At 53.4% G+C, this 14456-nt stretch overlaps 1 protein-coding gene across 1 annotated transcript in view; it reads right to left on the reverse strand.

Annotated features, from left to right (window-relative positions):
* Nucleotides 1–8577, reverse strand: part of EPHB2 (EPH receptor B2) — a 51733-nt gene extending 43156 nt beyond the window's left edge. Inside the window, exons 1-3 of the mRNA XM_026051067.1 lie at nt 8566–8577; nt 5060–5124; nt 1570–2225 (exon numbers count right to left, since the gene is read on the reverse strand). Coding sequence (XP_025906852.1) covers nt 1570–2225; nt 5060–5116 — 713 coding nt within the window. The 5' untranslated portion in view covers nt 5117–5124; nt 8566–8577. The remainder of the gene's footprint in view (nt 1–1569; nt 2226–5059; nt 5125–8565) is intronic.
* Between the last annotated feature and the right edge of the window lie 5879 nt (nt 8578–14456).

Raw genomic sequence — 14456 nt, forward strand, 5'->3', positions numbered from 1 at the left:
CCTCTCCTCTCCTCTCCTCTCCTCTCCTCTCCTCTCCTCTCTCTGATGGAGGAAACCAGAGGATGCTCCTTGGTCTGGCTTGGTCCCCGGCAGACCAGCTGGCTGCAGGCCACCAGGTGGTTGAGGATGGTGGGGAGCACCAAGCCCTGTGCGTGTGCATGAGCGCCGGCTGCAGAAACAGCTGCCGAGCACCCAACCTCCCCAAAGCCCGCTTGCCCCTTCCACCTCCACCCCTTTTCCTGCTCCTGTTGCTTTCCCTGCTGGCCCCAGTGATGCAGAGGCTCTGTGAGGAGGTCTTGGGTGGCACGGATCATGCAAGATCCCACCGGGACTGTGCCTCAGCTAGACTGGCAGGGGGACCAGTGTTAAATAAGTCAGTTTTGGTTTCCTTGTATTGCAGTAAATGCTTTGCTTGGGCACTGGAAGATGTCCAGCTGTAACGCCGGGGTCATCTCTTCGCTTTGGGTTGCAGCAGAACTTTTACCCCAGATCATCTAATCAGGAAGAAGGACACTAGGGCGGACAGACCTGGCGAATCTCCCTATGCATCCTCGGCTTTCCCATTTGGAAGGGAGCCAACCTTACACCCTCTGCRATTTGAAAAATTCCATGTTCCCACCACCCAGAGCTGCATTCCTGAGGCTGTTCGCTACTCCCGTGAGCTGGGTCAAAGAAAGGATATGAAATAATGTCCCTGCACATCAGGAATGGTCAGCCACCAGCAAGACACTTTCAGCTGTCTCCAGTAACACCCATCCTTGTCCAAGKCCTTATTCCGCAGAGGACTGGGGACTTGGGAGAGGAGGATGCTCTAGGACAAAGRACACGGCATCCAGGTTCTACAGTCACGCCAGCTGCTTCCAGTCCATCCCTCAACTTCAGGGCATCCTGTTGAGCCTAAAGTGATTTTCCTGCTCAGCCAGGATGAAGAAGAGGAAGGATTTTGCTCACCAAATGCCTCTGCTTGCAGCGGCAGAGCAACAACAAAAAACCACAGCGCGGCCACCCGTCGCCCCTCCKGGAGGGCGTGGAGGGCATGAGAAGACCTGCACTCAACTCAGATAGAGCAGTTCAGAGGACTCGAAGGTAGGAAAGAGYGTCTGCAATGAGAGACCAGGCCTGGCCATCACCTCCTGAGGTGCAGAGGAAGGCTGTGGAGGAAGCACGCGTCTGTGCACACACTGGAGCTGCTCATGCCACACGCTCCCCGCGCGCTCTCCAGGACTGCTCTCCCTCCTGCTCCACCCCTGCCTCACCACGTCACTCTCAGCTTGATGATGCAGATTACAGCAGCAAATAACAACTAGCCACATGGAGCAGTGCCCACATCACCCAGGCCCCGCTCCACCTCTCCTCTTGTGTCAGGAAGCAGGGCCACAGCCTCTTCCTCTCATCGCCAGTCCAGCGCYGGGGACAGGCCATCCTGCCAGCCCAGGGTCAGGACACAGCACTGCCCACGCAACCSAGACCTCCTTGGCACCCCCTCCACGTGCCGCAGCAGACCAGCCCACCACGCAGAATAAGAAGCACAAGGATTTACCTCTGCAGACGGTCCCGTTCTCCACCGACTCGTAGCCCGCCCTGCACATGCAGCGTCCGATGGGCACCAGCCACTCGCCGTCCCCGTTGCAGTAGAGCTTGATGGGCACGTCCACCTCCTCAGCGTTGGCTATGCACGTGCCCCGGGCTGCCACCAGGGAGGTGCTCTCTGCCCCGGAGAGGGTCTCCTGGAAAACAGCCCCGTTCTGGATGACACGGGGGCACTTGCGGTAGAAGACACGCACCGCGATCAAGGACATGCAGCCTCCGTAGTCCTGGAAGGCCAGGTAGAAACCATTCTTGGAAACAGGCCCAAAACTGCGCACTTCGGTGTTAATCTTCATCACTCGCCCGCCTAGGTCCACCTGCGAGAAGCTCTCGTCAGCAGCAATAGTGTCTACCTTCATCCAAGGGTTCTCCATCCAGTTGGGAAAGGTCTTGGTGGCCGAGTCAAAGTCTGACTCGTAGTAGTAGAGATTAAAYGTCTCCTTACACGAGCCTGGCACGTTAGGGATACTGCTGCAGTCCCGAACGGAAAATTTCATCTCCACGTGGATGCGGTGGGCACCCCGTCTCCGGATGTACTTGGTCCGGAGCCAGTTGTTTTGGCTGGATTCAAAGACGTTGCACACCTGGTAGGTGCGGATCGTGTTCATGTTCTCGTCGTACCCACTCACTTCTTCCCACTGCAGAGGAGACACACAAAGTCACCGGGCAGTACTGCACTGACATTCCCAGGAGGATGTGCGAGGGAGGTCCCCATCCGCCCTGCTGCCTCCCAACCCTGTTGCATGCCAAGCCAACAGGTTGCACCAGCACAAACTGTGCCATACTAGGTCCGCACTGGCACGTAGCATGGGTTCAGCCCCACTGGTACTCAACGCTTTGCCTAGCATGAACACCGAACACCCCTCCAAACGTCCACACTCACGTGGCTCCATCCTGATCCCGCAAAGTTTGACCCAAAGTGCATGCCAGCCCAGTATGACCAGCCCTGGCTAGCCCTCAGGGTGGTCCCTGTCAACATTTTTCCATGTAGCCCCATCCTTGCTGCCCAAAAGAGTGGTAAAACTCGTGACACCCGGCGGAGCAGGGCACGCATTTCATCTGCAGGCACTAATGTCTTTAGCAGGGGCTCTCTGCTCCGCTGCAGAGGCCTCTTAACCGCAGAGCCTCGCTGCAAAGCAGCGCAATGCCTTTAGCAGATGTATTCCCGCTGGTGCCACTACGGTTATGAGTGTGGCAGACGCAAGCTGCTTTCTCAGGAACTCCTAGCGTGCCTCCAAAACCTCCTTGCAGGATGCAGCTCCCACCTCCACGCAAAGTGCTGGCAAAGCCCCTCTCCAAGGCGGCTCCCTGCAGCAAGGGAGCCAGTGGGAGCCGGGTGCTGCAGAGGGGAACGCTTCTCCCAATCCTTCCTTTTCCCAAATTTACCACCTGCACTAGCCCAGCAAGTCTCTTACCTTTGCCTGGGAGCTATTTCATTCCCGTGGTGATCCTGACCAGCATGTCCCTGTATTTCAGCCACTCTAAAGGCAGTGCTGCGGGCACAAGCGCATCAGGACGGCACGACCAGTCAATGGTGGCCCTTCCTGAACACCAGGTTTTTGAGAGTTTTCTCAGTTCCTCTCAATACCCGGATAAGCTTCCCAGAAACGCCCTGGAACCAGCAATGCTGGACAAGCAGGGCAGAGACCTGATGCCCTTGTGACACTGATGAGCAACATGTCCTGCTCTGCAYGGCACAGATGGAAGGGATTCGGGGCTGCTTGGCATGTGACACCATCCCAGCCAGCTGGAACAGCTTTTCTTTCCCTTCTTTTATTTTCCTTTGTTGTTGTTTTTATGAACTTGTTCACAATTCTGCTCAAGTGGAAGCCAAACAAGAGCCACTGCTCCTCGTGCTGGAGCCGGGGTCAATTCCCGGACTTTTAGCCCAAATTTGCTGCAAGTGAAGCCCTGGCCTCAGCCTCGGCTTGCAGGGAGCCTTGGCAGGGCCCGAGATGAAGGCCCAGATCGCTCTTTGCACATCAAGGCAGTCGGCGAAGATCCCCAAACAGTTCCTGATGCTGAAAGAGGACCAGAGCACCTCTGAAAATGCAGCGGGAGCTGAACAGGGAGTTGCTTTATTCCACACAGGGAAATCTGTCACACTGGTGGGAAATTACAGGAGCATCTCTGCAGGATTTTGGGGGCAGGATGGAATAACTGAGGACAAAACATGGGCAAACAGTTGGTCTCTCTGCCCTGCCACCAGTGTGGCTTTTTCTTGCCATCTTCACCCGTTGGACAGGATGGACGGCAGCCCGTGCCCAGCACCCGTCCTGTCCCCCATCCTGATGGGAAGTACTTAAGAAACGAGTCTACCGTGCTCAGCAGCAGCCGGGCAGGAGGAGCGCGAGGGGCACAGACGAGTCCATGGCATCATGCAGGCTGGTGGATGTGACATCTCCTACCCCGCACATCGGGAAGCTGCCCCCCCAGGGATGCTCTTGCTGGCCGCGCTCCTCCCCGCTCACTCGGGATGTCCGATGCCGGGGGGGACAAGCAGCCGGTGACCTCCTGCGGCAGCATCCGGGCCTTTTGCCGGGTGGCTTCTGAGCGGCTGGCACCGCCGGCTGAGCTAATCCCTTGAATGCCCCACTCCAAAGCTCCCTTTTCTCTGCTGGGAGAGAAAGTCACCGCCGTGCCGCAGCCCCTGCGCGTCCTCGGCGCTTAATTAGGAGCCTCTCCCTTTCTCCTTGCTCTCTAATTAACATGCCGGGGCCTCAAAAGAAGGCAGCAGCACAATAATACGGAGAGACGGCTTCCAGCAGGCCCCRGCCTCATTACAGCGGGGCTGGGAGAGCTGGGAGCAAGGCTGGCTTTACATATGGAAAAACCCGCAAACAAGCGAGGCTGGGCGAGGAGAGAAAGAAGACTTGACCTCTGCTCCTGCCTATTGTGCATCCGTCATTCCCTTTGGGCAGGACGGTGCCCCCACCCATGCGCCGAAGCGAGAGTGGAGTTTTTCTCATGAYGATGATGATGGTGGTGGTAGTGGGATGGCTGCTGGCTCGTGTCACCTCTCTGGTGGGGTCTGTTCCCKGGGATGGAGCTGGTTTTCCGCGGAGCTGTTGCGCTACAAAGCGCTCTGGAGCGGGGAGGTGCTCCAGTCAAGCRGCCGCTGCTTTTGCAGCCTTGAAGGCCACTGCTCTGGGTCTTCTCTGCAACATGGGCCATGGGCTAAGTGACAGGATTGGGGCAGACAGAGAAACACACTGCCCTGACACCGCTCGGTGAGAATTTTTGACATATCACCTAGAAAAACTACTGGAAATCTCCATCATATACATTTCTATGTTCTTTCCATCACCTACTTTGACACGGACAAAGCCCTTTGGATGGATTCTGTTGGGCAATCAACATGCTCGCTTGCTCAGAGACCCTCTGGCCACTGACTCGGCRTAAAGTTAGCTCATCCCAGATAATGAGCTAACTTTATGAGATAATTAGGATAATTCACGTAAGGATAGCTCACCCCGGAGGGAGGATGCACCGTCCAGCCCAGCTCTGCTGTCGCCGTTGTGGAGTCCATCAAGGTCTCTGCAAGAAGTGAAACAAAGAGTCAAGGTGGCAACCTGGGCAACAGCTACTATGTTCAGGTGGCCCCCAACCAAAGGCCACCTGGTATTGTGAAGACACATGTGACAGCATCTTCCATGGATGGCCAGGACGTGGGAGCTGAGACACGGCAAGGAGATGCCTTTGTCTGTACATACAAATAACCCGACATTGCCAAGTCACGAGCTTCCCAAAACATTACCCTCAAAACACAAAAGACGGAGCTGTCAGAATAATTCTGCTTTCTACCAGAAAACCAAGCTCCAGGTGTGGATGGGAGCACTGTGCGCTTAGGCAGAACTGTGATTTTCTGCACCTTGCCCGCAATTGYTGCTTTGATAAAATCGGACAAAATCAAACAACGTGGTCCAAAGGTTCAGGAGAYGTGGGTTAGAAAGCCCAGAGCAAAAGCTCCACACTGTGCTTGGGAAAAGTGCTAAGCTTGCAGGAGAGATGACACTGGGTAGAGCTCCCCAAGCCATTCGGGAGCCACGACCGAGATGATGCCTGCAGCAGATATGACRACTCCGTGCTCAGTGAGAACTGGCACTAGATTTGGAGGTCCTACATTGAGGAGGCYGACTGCATCTGCAGAGAGGCTCCAAAGCACCCATTGCATCCGTTGCTGCCTTGGAGCCTGGGGCAGCCAGATCACCATGTCATGGGAGGCAGCATCGAGTGCTCAGCAGCCTGGCCAAAGCCCTAAATGCCACCCTGACCTTTGCTGCTTCAGCTTGAGTTGTGCTGATAAACATCCCTGTTTCGGCAGGACGTAGCAAGGCTTCTTTCATCCTTGGCAGACACAAAATGCACTCGCAGCATCTTGTCTCACCTCTGATCTTTGCAGAGAGGGAAGAGAGCAAGGGATGCACAGGGAAGGCAGGGAATTACAAGTAGGTGCAGCTACGGGAGGGATTCTGCACTTGGGCTACCATCTCTCGTAGAGCCACATGGCTCCAACCTGGGTAATGGCTCTTGCAGGAAGACAAAGTCATTGCCAGGACCAGGGTAGCTGGACGTAAAAAGGTTGAAGGGTCCTAGTGATACCACCCGTCACTAGGTCCCTCACTGCAAGCTGAACCAGGAGAGCCTCTAAGAAGTCCAGAACTTCAGCCACCGCACTGTGGACCCACCAAGCAGGTCAAAGCGGGGATGGAGAGGAAACGGCCATGGCTGGAAGGATGCCACATCCAACTGCTCCTCCTCACCATGCCAACCACCAAGCGTTCTGCCACGAATCCCGGAAAACATCTCAACCTCCTCCACGTTCACCATCAAAGCCAAGCAAGAACGGATCTACGTGAGCAAATCTCTGCCTTTCGGAGCCAAGGCTGCCCGCCTGGACACAGAAAYGGTTGTTGTTCAACCTGCCGAAGAGCACGCGAGACACGTGAGCTCCACTTTCCCATCGGCGAGCCAAAAATCGCCTCTCCACAGATCTGCTCCTCACACCTACTTCTGGCAGTAAATCATTTTCAGGCTGGCGGTTGCTCATTGCTCCCGCTCGGAGCCAGAGGTTTCCAGTTCACAGGAAACCAGCATTTCAAAATTTGGGCTCCTTCCAGAAACAAAAGGCAAAAATAGTTCTCTTCAATTTTTCCCCACTAAGGAGAGTTCTGGAAAACGGCTAGTCCAGAACTATTTCAGATTTATGAAATTTCTTTATAAAATGGATATTTGCTTCCCCAGCTCAATAATGGTGTTTATTGTCTCAGCTTCTGTCTTTTTCATTAAAGCCCTGGAGACACTTTGATCTAAAAGGAAAATAAGATTTTTCACACATTTCAGGCTGGAAGCTGCATTTAATTGCTTTTAAAATTCCTTGAAATTGTTACTTTCTCTTAACTTCCAGTGACAGTGGGGCATAGGGAGTATATTAATAGCAATGACTGTAACGTCAAAGAAGCAATAGTCTAGAATGATACAAATATTACCAAGAAAAATAATATTTAAAACTTTCTGAATGTTCAGCCTTCAGTGACTGCAGAAGGTTTGGGTCGGTTTCCAAGATGGTAGTGGCTTTGCTCCACATCAGATGATGTCTTGGGTAGATCCCACATCTCTTGGGTAGATCTCCTAGCTGGACGGCGGGGAGATAGGTGAGATATGAGTTTCTTGCTATTGAACCATAAGTGAAATGAGTTTGAGGGGTCTCAGCTGTAGACATTTGTCCTTGGTGGCAATTTTGGGATTCCAGAGGTACCTGGAGAGATCCAGGACATGAACATGGGATGCCCAGGATGGGGCACAGAGAGGGACAGGGGAGACAAATGTGAAGGGACCAGAAGAGCAGAAGGTCTGGGCACTGTGCTTGCACTTCCCAGTATTTGGGATACTGCGGGATATTTGGGATACTGCGCTCAGGGACACACTTAAGCTCCAAGGGGGTCAGAGATTGATGGGGAGTGAGGAGAGGCAGTGACACATCGAAGATAGGGACCACTCACATCCTGCAGTCCCCACCAAAAAGCCACCTCACCCACATGGTCCCAGTGCTCTATGGKAGGCAAGGACTAAACCTTGGTCTTGCAACACTTTTCCCTACCGAATTAGGTCCATGTGGCTGGAGAGTGGAGGGAAAAGATGATGTCCAGCACTGGCATCATCCAGGAGCCAGCCAACACGCTCGCCTGGATCAACGTGCAGGATCAAGAGCAGAACTTCCAGTCCTAATTGAGCAATCGGAGCTGCAAGCTGAGGAAYTGGATGCCGTGGCCGCCTCCCTACGCAGCCGCTTGTCATTTAGCTGCCTTGGGGAGGGCTCCCCAGGGTCCCCGCTGGTCTCCATCCTTCCAGTGCACGGAGCCAGCACAGGCAGGGACAGGATGCCACGGCACGAGGCTTCGCCACCCCGCGCAGYGGGGCAGCACGGAGGCAACGTGCTCCCGGCACGCTCCAATCGACATCCCGACAGAGCCGGCCTTAAGGGGCTCCCATTTTAATCTCTTTTATTGGAAAATGCAGATGGTGATTCCTCCCTCCCGGAATATACACGTGGTAATAAAGTTTACAGAGGAAGGAGACGATGTGCAAACGCAGCCCAAGCAGCAGCAAAGCCCCACGTCCCTGCACTGGCACGCTGAGGGCAGCAGAGCCGGGCTGGAGCACCCAAAGAGCCTCGAGGACCAACCCGGGCCCGTCCCTGGGGTGTCGGGGTGCTCAGGGCACATGGTGAACCCAGCTGCCTTCTTGCAGGCAGCGCACAGCACTGCACTCTTGCAAAGTGCCGCGGCCACGCAGAGCACCAGCGCGCTGCAAACCCAGCGCCTCCGTTCGCTGGGCACGACCGTCCCTGCTACCAAAACGGGACACGTTCCCACCACAGAAGCGACCTTCTCCCCTGCCCCGGGCGGCTGCAGCCGGGCCGACAGAGGCACCCCCACCTCGCTCCTCCAACATCCGCGTTTGGCTCTGCGTGCCTACCTGACAGCCAAGTCTTCTGCCTTTCTTTCTCGGTTTTGACTGACGGGCTGTAAATTTGCTTCTGGTTGGCAGCTCCAAGCGGGAACGCCTTCAGAGGAGCTGCCGAGCCAGCTGCAGGCTCRTCCTCTGCGGGAAGCTTTGGGCACGTGGAGAGGGACCCCGAGCCCTGCGGCTGCCCTTGCCCAGGCTCCAGACCCGTCCTGGCCTCCTAGTAACTCCTGGGAAGGAGCGAAAGCGACGGTGGAGACGACAGCTGCTGGGTGGTGGGTATTTTTAGTGAGCTGCAAATGTTTCCTCCCTTGGGGAAACTCTTTCTCTGAGGCTTCGCTGCGGGGAGGGCTTCCTCTTTCATGCACGGGTCATTCGCTGCACACTCACGCAGCAGGCTGAACCAAGAGGCGCTCGCTTGCATCGCTGGCCTGGCAGAGGAGCTGGATCCTGCTCCAGGAGCAGCAGGAAACATGGGATACGGATCCCTTCCACCCTGCGGGRACACCAACCCAGGTCCTGGGTGCTTGAGGGGGTTAACCAGTGCTGCAGGCGCTCACCAGGCATGCTGATGGGACSTGCCGACACAAGGAGGCACCTCTAGCTGCTTGGCTTCTCCAGCTGGACCAGCACAGGTCTGATTCATAGCGGTGAATGCAAAGCCGGAGTGAAAGCACAGGTATCCTGAACTGCAGCACCGTTTTCACCACGGCCTGGGTGCAAATCCCCCGTGTCAGGAAACCCAGGTGGCTGGGATGAGGGTTGGCAACCCCCTCATCAAGCTGACCCTGACCCAAAGTGTTTAGGAGGACCACAACAACCACTACTATCTGCAGACTGCAGATCATCCAAAGCRTTGAGGTGGGACAGGACCTCTGGAGACCACCTAGCCCAACGCCTCTGCTCAAGCAGGGTCACTCAGACTAGGGTGACTCTAGACCTCAAGCATGCCCACCTACAGCCCCTTCCCAAGGATTCTGTCCAGACCAGCTGGAGAAGAAGCCAAGGACCTTCGTGCAACATCAACCCAACACAAGCAGGGACCATCAGCATGGAGACAGAAGAGACACGCTGGGCTCTCCAGCCACCCCAGAAACTATTCCTGCTGATCCTAATGCTTGTGGAGACTAATTCCCAACATCAAAATGCAACAACCTGTAGGGTAAGCACAGAGTATAGCTCAATGAGATCAATGAGCCAAAGATGAGCAGTTGTGTAGGTACAAACAAACACACTCTGGTGACACAGATGGGGAAACCAGATTTCAGCCCCCACCAATACAAACCATGCGGGTGTAAAAGGGGGCAATTGCCCAAAGGGGAGGGGGATTATTAGCCAAAATTGATTAGGGGGGAAACATAAACAAACACAATGAGAAGTAATTAGAGCTGGCATAAGAGGGTGTTGCCAAAAATCTTGGAAATCTGCAATCATAAAAGGAGGCATCTTCAGTTAAAAATTGCCTTGGCTTTGCATAAAAGAGAAAAAAAAAGCAGGGAAAATAAACATATTGTATAAATTAAGAAAAGGGGGGCGAGTTKGCAGTGGTAAATTAGGAGCTATGAAACCCAGACAGTCGCTAGAGGAAGTTATTGCATCAATGAAAAACCTACTGCCAGTAAACGTAAAGGAGGGGGAAATTAAAAAAAAATGAGGGGGAATTTTTGAACTTCATCAAAAGCCACTAAAATCAAAGGGCCGGTTCACAGGGAGGCTTGCGTGTAAAAAAAAAAAAAAAATGTGGAAGAAAGGCAGAGATCTTGTGATGCTTTTCCTTCTTCAAGCCATGTCCGACTCCGTGGCCTAGCCAGCTTCTCACTTGCTCGCAGCGGGTGGATTCCTGCTCCCAAATTCCCTACCTAGCACCAAGAAGACTTGATAAAACAACATGTGTTGGGGAAAAAATGCACGAGGAAGCAAGTCCCTCTTGCTGTAACTCACCCCCGTTGTTCACTGGGAACATCTGGAGCCTTGATGCTGCAAACTGCTTTCTGCAGGGAAGCGAGCAAGTAAGAGCACAAGGGGAGACTCCTCGATGCCCATCCTGGACTCCTTGAGGCCTTGCAGGATTAGACACGCTCGCTTTTCCCCTCCAAACGCTGCACACTTGCCCAATACGAGGGTCCCTCAAGCCAAACACAGACCCCAGTTTGGTTACCACCAAAATGTCCCTGCATTGCACTAACTGCCCAGCTCCAGCAGCTCAGCCAAGTTCCCAGTTTTGTCCAAAAGTGGGGAAATTTTGCATTGCAGACGCACCCCGCAGCATCCGGAAAACTGCCGGCTCGGAGCATCCCAGCAAACCTGCCAGGCGCGCGTGGCTGYGAGTGAAGATGTATTCGCAGGAGGGAAGAGCCCGGGGGGTCGACACCAGGTTTACGAGGAATCGCCCCGCTTTGATCTGCAGCTCGCGAGCACCAGCACATCGAGCACAGCCGCACGAGCTGCTGCACAGTTCATTAGGCACGTCATTAAAAACACGCTCCTTTCACCGGGCCGATTGAGCCCCGCTTCCCAGCCCTGCTAAACGAAGGAGCCTTTCGCCATCAAAAACCTTCCCTCCACACCAGCCCTGGAGAAGATCCTMATTTTCAGGCCAGGCTGCTCAACAGGCGGTTTTTCCGATACCTTGAGCTGTGACTATGGCTTTTTCTCTCTTTTTCTTCTCCCGTTTGCATTCGCTCCCCAATGCACACACCAGGAACGGATACAGTATCCCAGGCTGATATCTCCTTGCTCATCATACAGGATTTTTGGTGAGCAAATTTAAGGCAGGGAAGTGCATTTGCAGCATCCCGACTCACTCTTTTCACAGCRGAAGATTTCCAGGATAGCATCTCCTGTAACATATCCATGGACCACACTTTCTGAGCGGGATTCAGCTCCCTGCAGACGCATTTTTGGTGCAAGAAAGCAGAGCATCCTATTGCCCCAGGTGCAACCAACCCATTCTCCAGCACTTTCTATCACCCCTCCAGAATTTGTACTTGCGGCACACAGAGCTCTCATGAGAAATACTGCCCCAAATAAAGCAGGAATGACCCACTTAAATACTCTTCCAACACCAGCCAGTTTGCAGCCCTTGCAGACACGCGCTGCAGCGAGATCTCTACACCTGCTGGGAACCCCTCCACAGAGATCTCATGATGCTGGATCATCCCTAAACAGCCCAAAAAGCCCTAGTTACCTCTGGAAAAAAACATCCTCTTGGAGTGACTCATCCATCCCYGAGCACCAAAGCACTGAGCGCGGCATCCAGCCCTCCTCTGCCAGTGCAGATCCTGCTTCCAAGCGGCAGGTTTCCACTTGGCCAGCCACGCTCCCAAAGGCTTTTTATGAAAAATTCACCATCCCAAGACATTTTTCCTGAGTGCAATCCATTAGCGCAGCATTTAGCACGTATCATTTCTACTTTGCAGCCAGCAATTGCTCTGATTTCACGGGGAAACAGCTATTAAACAGCACTGGAGTCAACAGGAACGTAGCAGGATGCTTCCCCCACCATGAAGAGCATGCTCTCCTAGAGCTCTCCAAGAATTCCTCCTTTCTTTTTCCCAAATTATTCCACTGAGAGAAAGTAATAGCATCAGTTGTAAAGATTTCAGAGGTCTTCTTTTTGAAGCTATGGATGCAAACTACGAGTGCAATGAAAGAGAATGTCTGAAATGCCCTGGTGTTTCCTTTAGCATTACTACTGCAAGGTATGTTTGCAGAACTTCATGGGTTATGTCCAGCAGGAACGTGCTGTGCCTTGAAGACGAGTCAACGTGTGGCTTAGCTTCTCTCCCATCTCCTCCTAGGGGTTTCATTTCCTAGGCCTCTGGGGTAGGGTCCAACTAGGAACCGTGGCCAAACAGGATCGCTGCTCTCACAGCAGTGTTTTGCCCAGACCATCATCGTTTTTGGCATGGGAAGAAGAAAACAACAACCCTCACAACAAACAAACAAACAAAAAACAGAGTTTCAGCCCTGAATCTGACTGCTTCAAGCAAAAAACAGCTTCCTGAAAGAGAGAGCCAATGGGAACAAAGGGAAAATATTGCTTTCRGCAACGCCCAGCTAAGCAAGATGCATCTAATCCCACGGGTGAGAAGGGTGAGTGGAGGCAAAGACCTYTTCAAAATATAAATTATGACTTGGGAGGCTGGAGATGGAATTCCTAATAGGATGCTGCCACCAGAGAGGTTAAGGAATCTCCAGCATAGGAGGTTTCCAAGAGCTGGCGGGAATACATCGCGGCCACCCTGAACATTGTCATGACCGGGCCAGAGTAGGCAGCTGGGAAACGAGAGGTAAAGAACATCTCCCACTCTGATCTGAGACAGAAATGCCCTGTTGTTTCTCATTTACTGATGGGAATGAAAAATCTTTGTCTCCTAGCAGGTGACCGAAGATCACTTYCCCGGCACAAAGTTAGTCTGCAATGATGCAAGACATCTTGTCCAAGCCTCAGTCTGTACCCTCAGTGCCTCATGGTTGAGCCCCAGCTTAACCATGGGCTCAGAGATTGGAGCAAGGTAATGCACGTTGGCATCCCTCCTGCAAATTCACCCTTCTCTGATGCCGACACCACTATTCTCAATCAGGAGCAAGACAACCAAGGCATCTGAGCTCTTGTAGCTCCAAATCAGCACGTGACAGACTAGCGAATGACAGGCAGGAGGCCTCTTCTCAGGTGAAAGGTGCTTGGGCCACAGCAGGTCCATATCCACTAGCAAAGCAAGGTGGTCACAAAGTCTGTCCTCTTTGCCCCTTCAAAAACATCCCATTCCCCTCACCCAACGCTGTGCTGATCCCAGGGCAGAGACAGTCTCCAGCTCCACATCTGCCTAGGAGGGCCAGGCGGTGGAGGGTGTCTCTGAGGTCTGAGACATGAGGGCCTCACCAAGCTCATCAAAAGACTAAGGCGTAGATGAGACATGAAAATCCAATTCCAAAACACGAGCTGCCAACCAATCTCCGCGCCGGAGCTCCCGGCTCTCAGTTATTCAGGACGCTTGCACATTTAGAGGACGCAAAGCTGAGCACGCACAATGCCAAGGGAGAACAAGGGGGGCTAGGCCTGGCCTTGAGAGCCTTCAGCGTTTCCTCCGCTGAGAGCAAGTGCCAAATCAAAGACTGCCTTGAAACAGTTTGACCAGGGCTGCCGAGGAGGAGGACGGTGAGAAGCAGGAGAGAGGCGAGTGCAAAGCAAACACCATGCCCAAGCAAAGTTTGCTCTCRCCTCCTCCAACCATGACCCTTCCAAATCCTGGCTTTCCTACAAAGGAGGGGGACCAAATAGGCCCTCATTGATATGTTAATCAGCCGGAGCTAGAGCTACAACTCTGTCTACGCTGCAAATTCATCACATGTCACTGAGCCAATAGAAGCTGGCGGCGAGGACGGGGCTCAGCCCAGCGACCACGGCACCTGCACGAAACACAGACACTGTCAGGGCTTGAAATGGTGCAACTATCTCTCAGTAATGGCAAGACCACCAGATGTACAGCCAACGACCCAAGTCCCCATCTCCTGCTGCCTGGGAGCATTGCTGCCTTTAGCACCCGTCAAYATCTGTCACCGTTACATGACTCCACGGCCTGCGATCGGCGGGCACGAGCTCATTACATAATTCTAATGCACCAAGTGCATTAAAGACCACGAGATGTGCAATTTCAGATCTCGTAATGACGCAGAAAGAGTGCTGAATCAGTGGGCTGGAAGCAAATAATTGTCCCGGCACTGGTGATCATGGCCTGCACTGGCCCAAAGGAGGACAAGTCTAGTCTAAAGCATCTTCGCTTGGTGCTCAGAAAAACAGCAGATGGAGTTAACTAAGGAGAAGAGGCAAAAAGCATARATCATGATTTGAGAGATTTTCAAATACAACTTTATAATATGTTTTTAAGTTACAATTCCAC

This window comes from Nothoprocta perdicaria, unplaced genomic scaffold (assembly GCF_003342845.1).
Source record: "Nothoprocta perdicaria isolate Ctin4 unplaced genomic scaffold, notPer1 scaffold_72, whole genome shotgun sequence".
Lineage (NCBI taxonomy): Eukaryota > Metazoa > Chordata > Aves > Tinamiformes > Tinamidae > Nothoprocta > Nothoprocta perdicaria.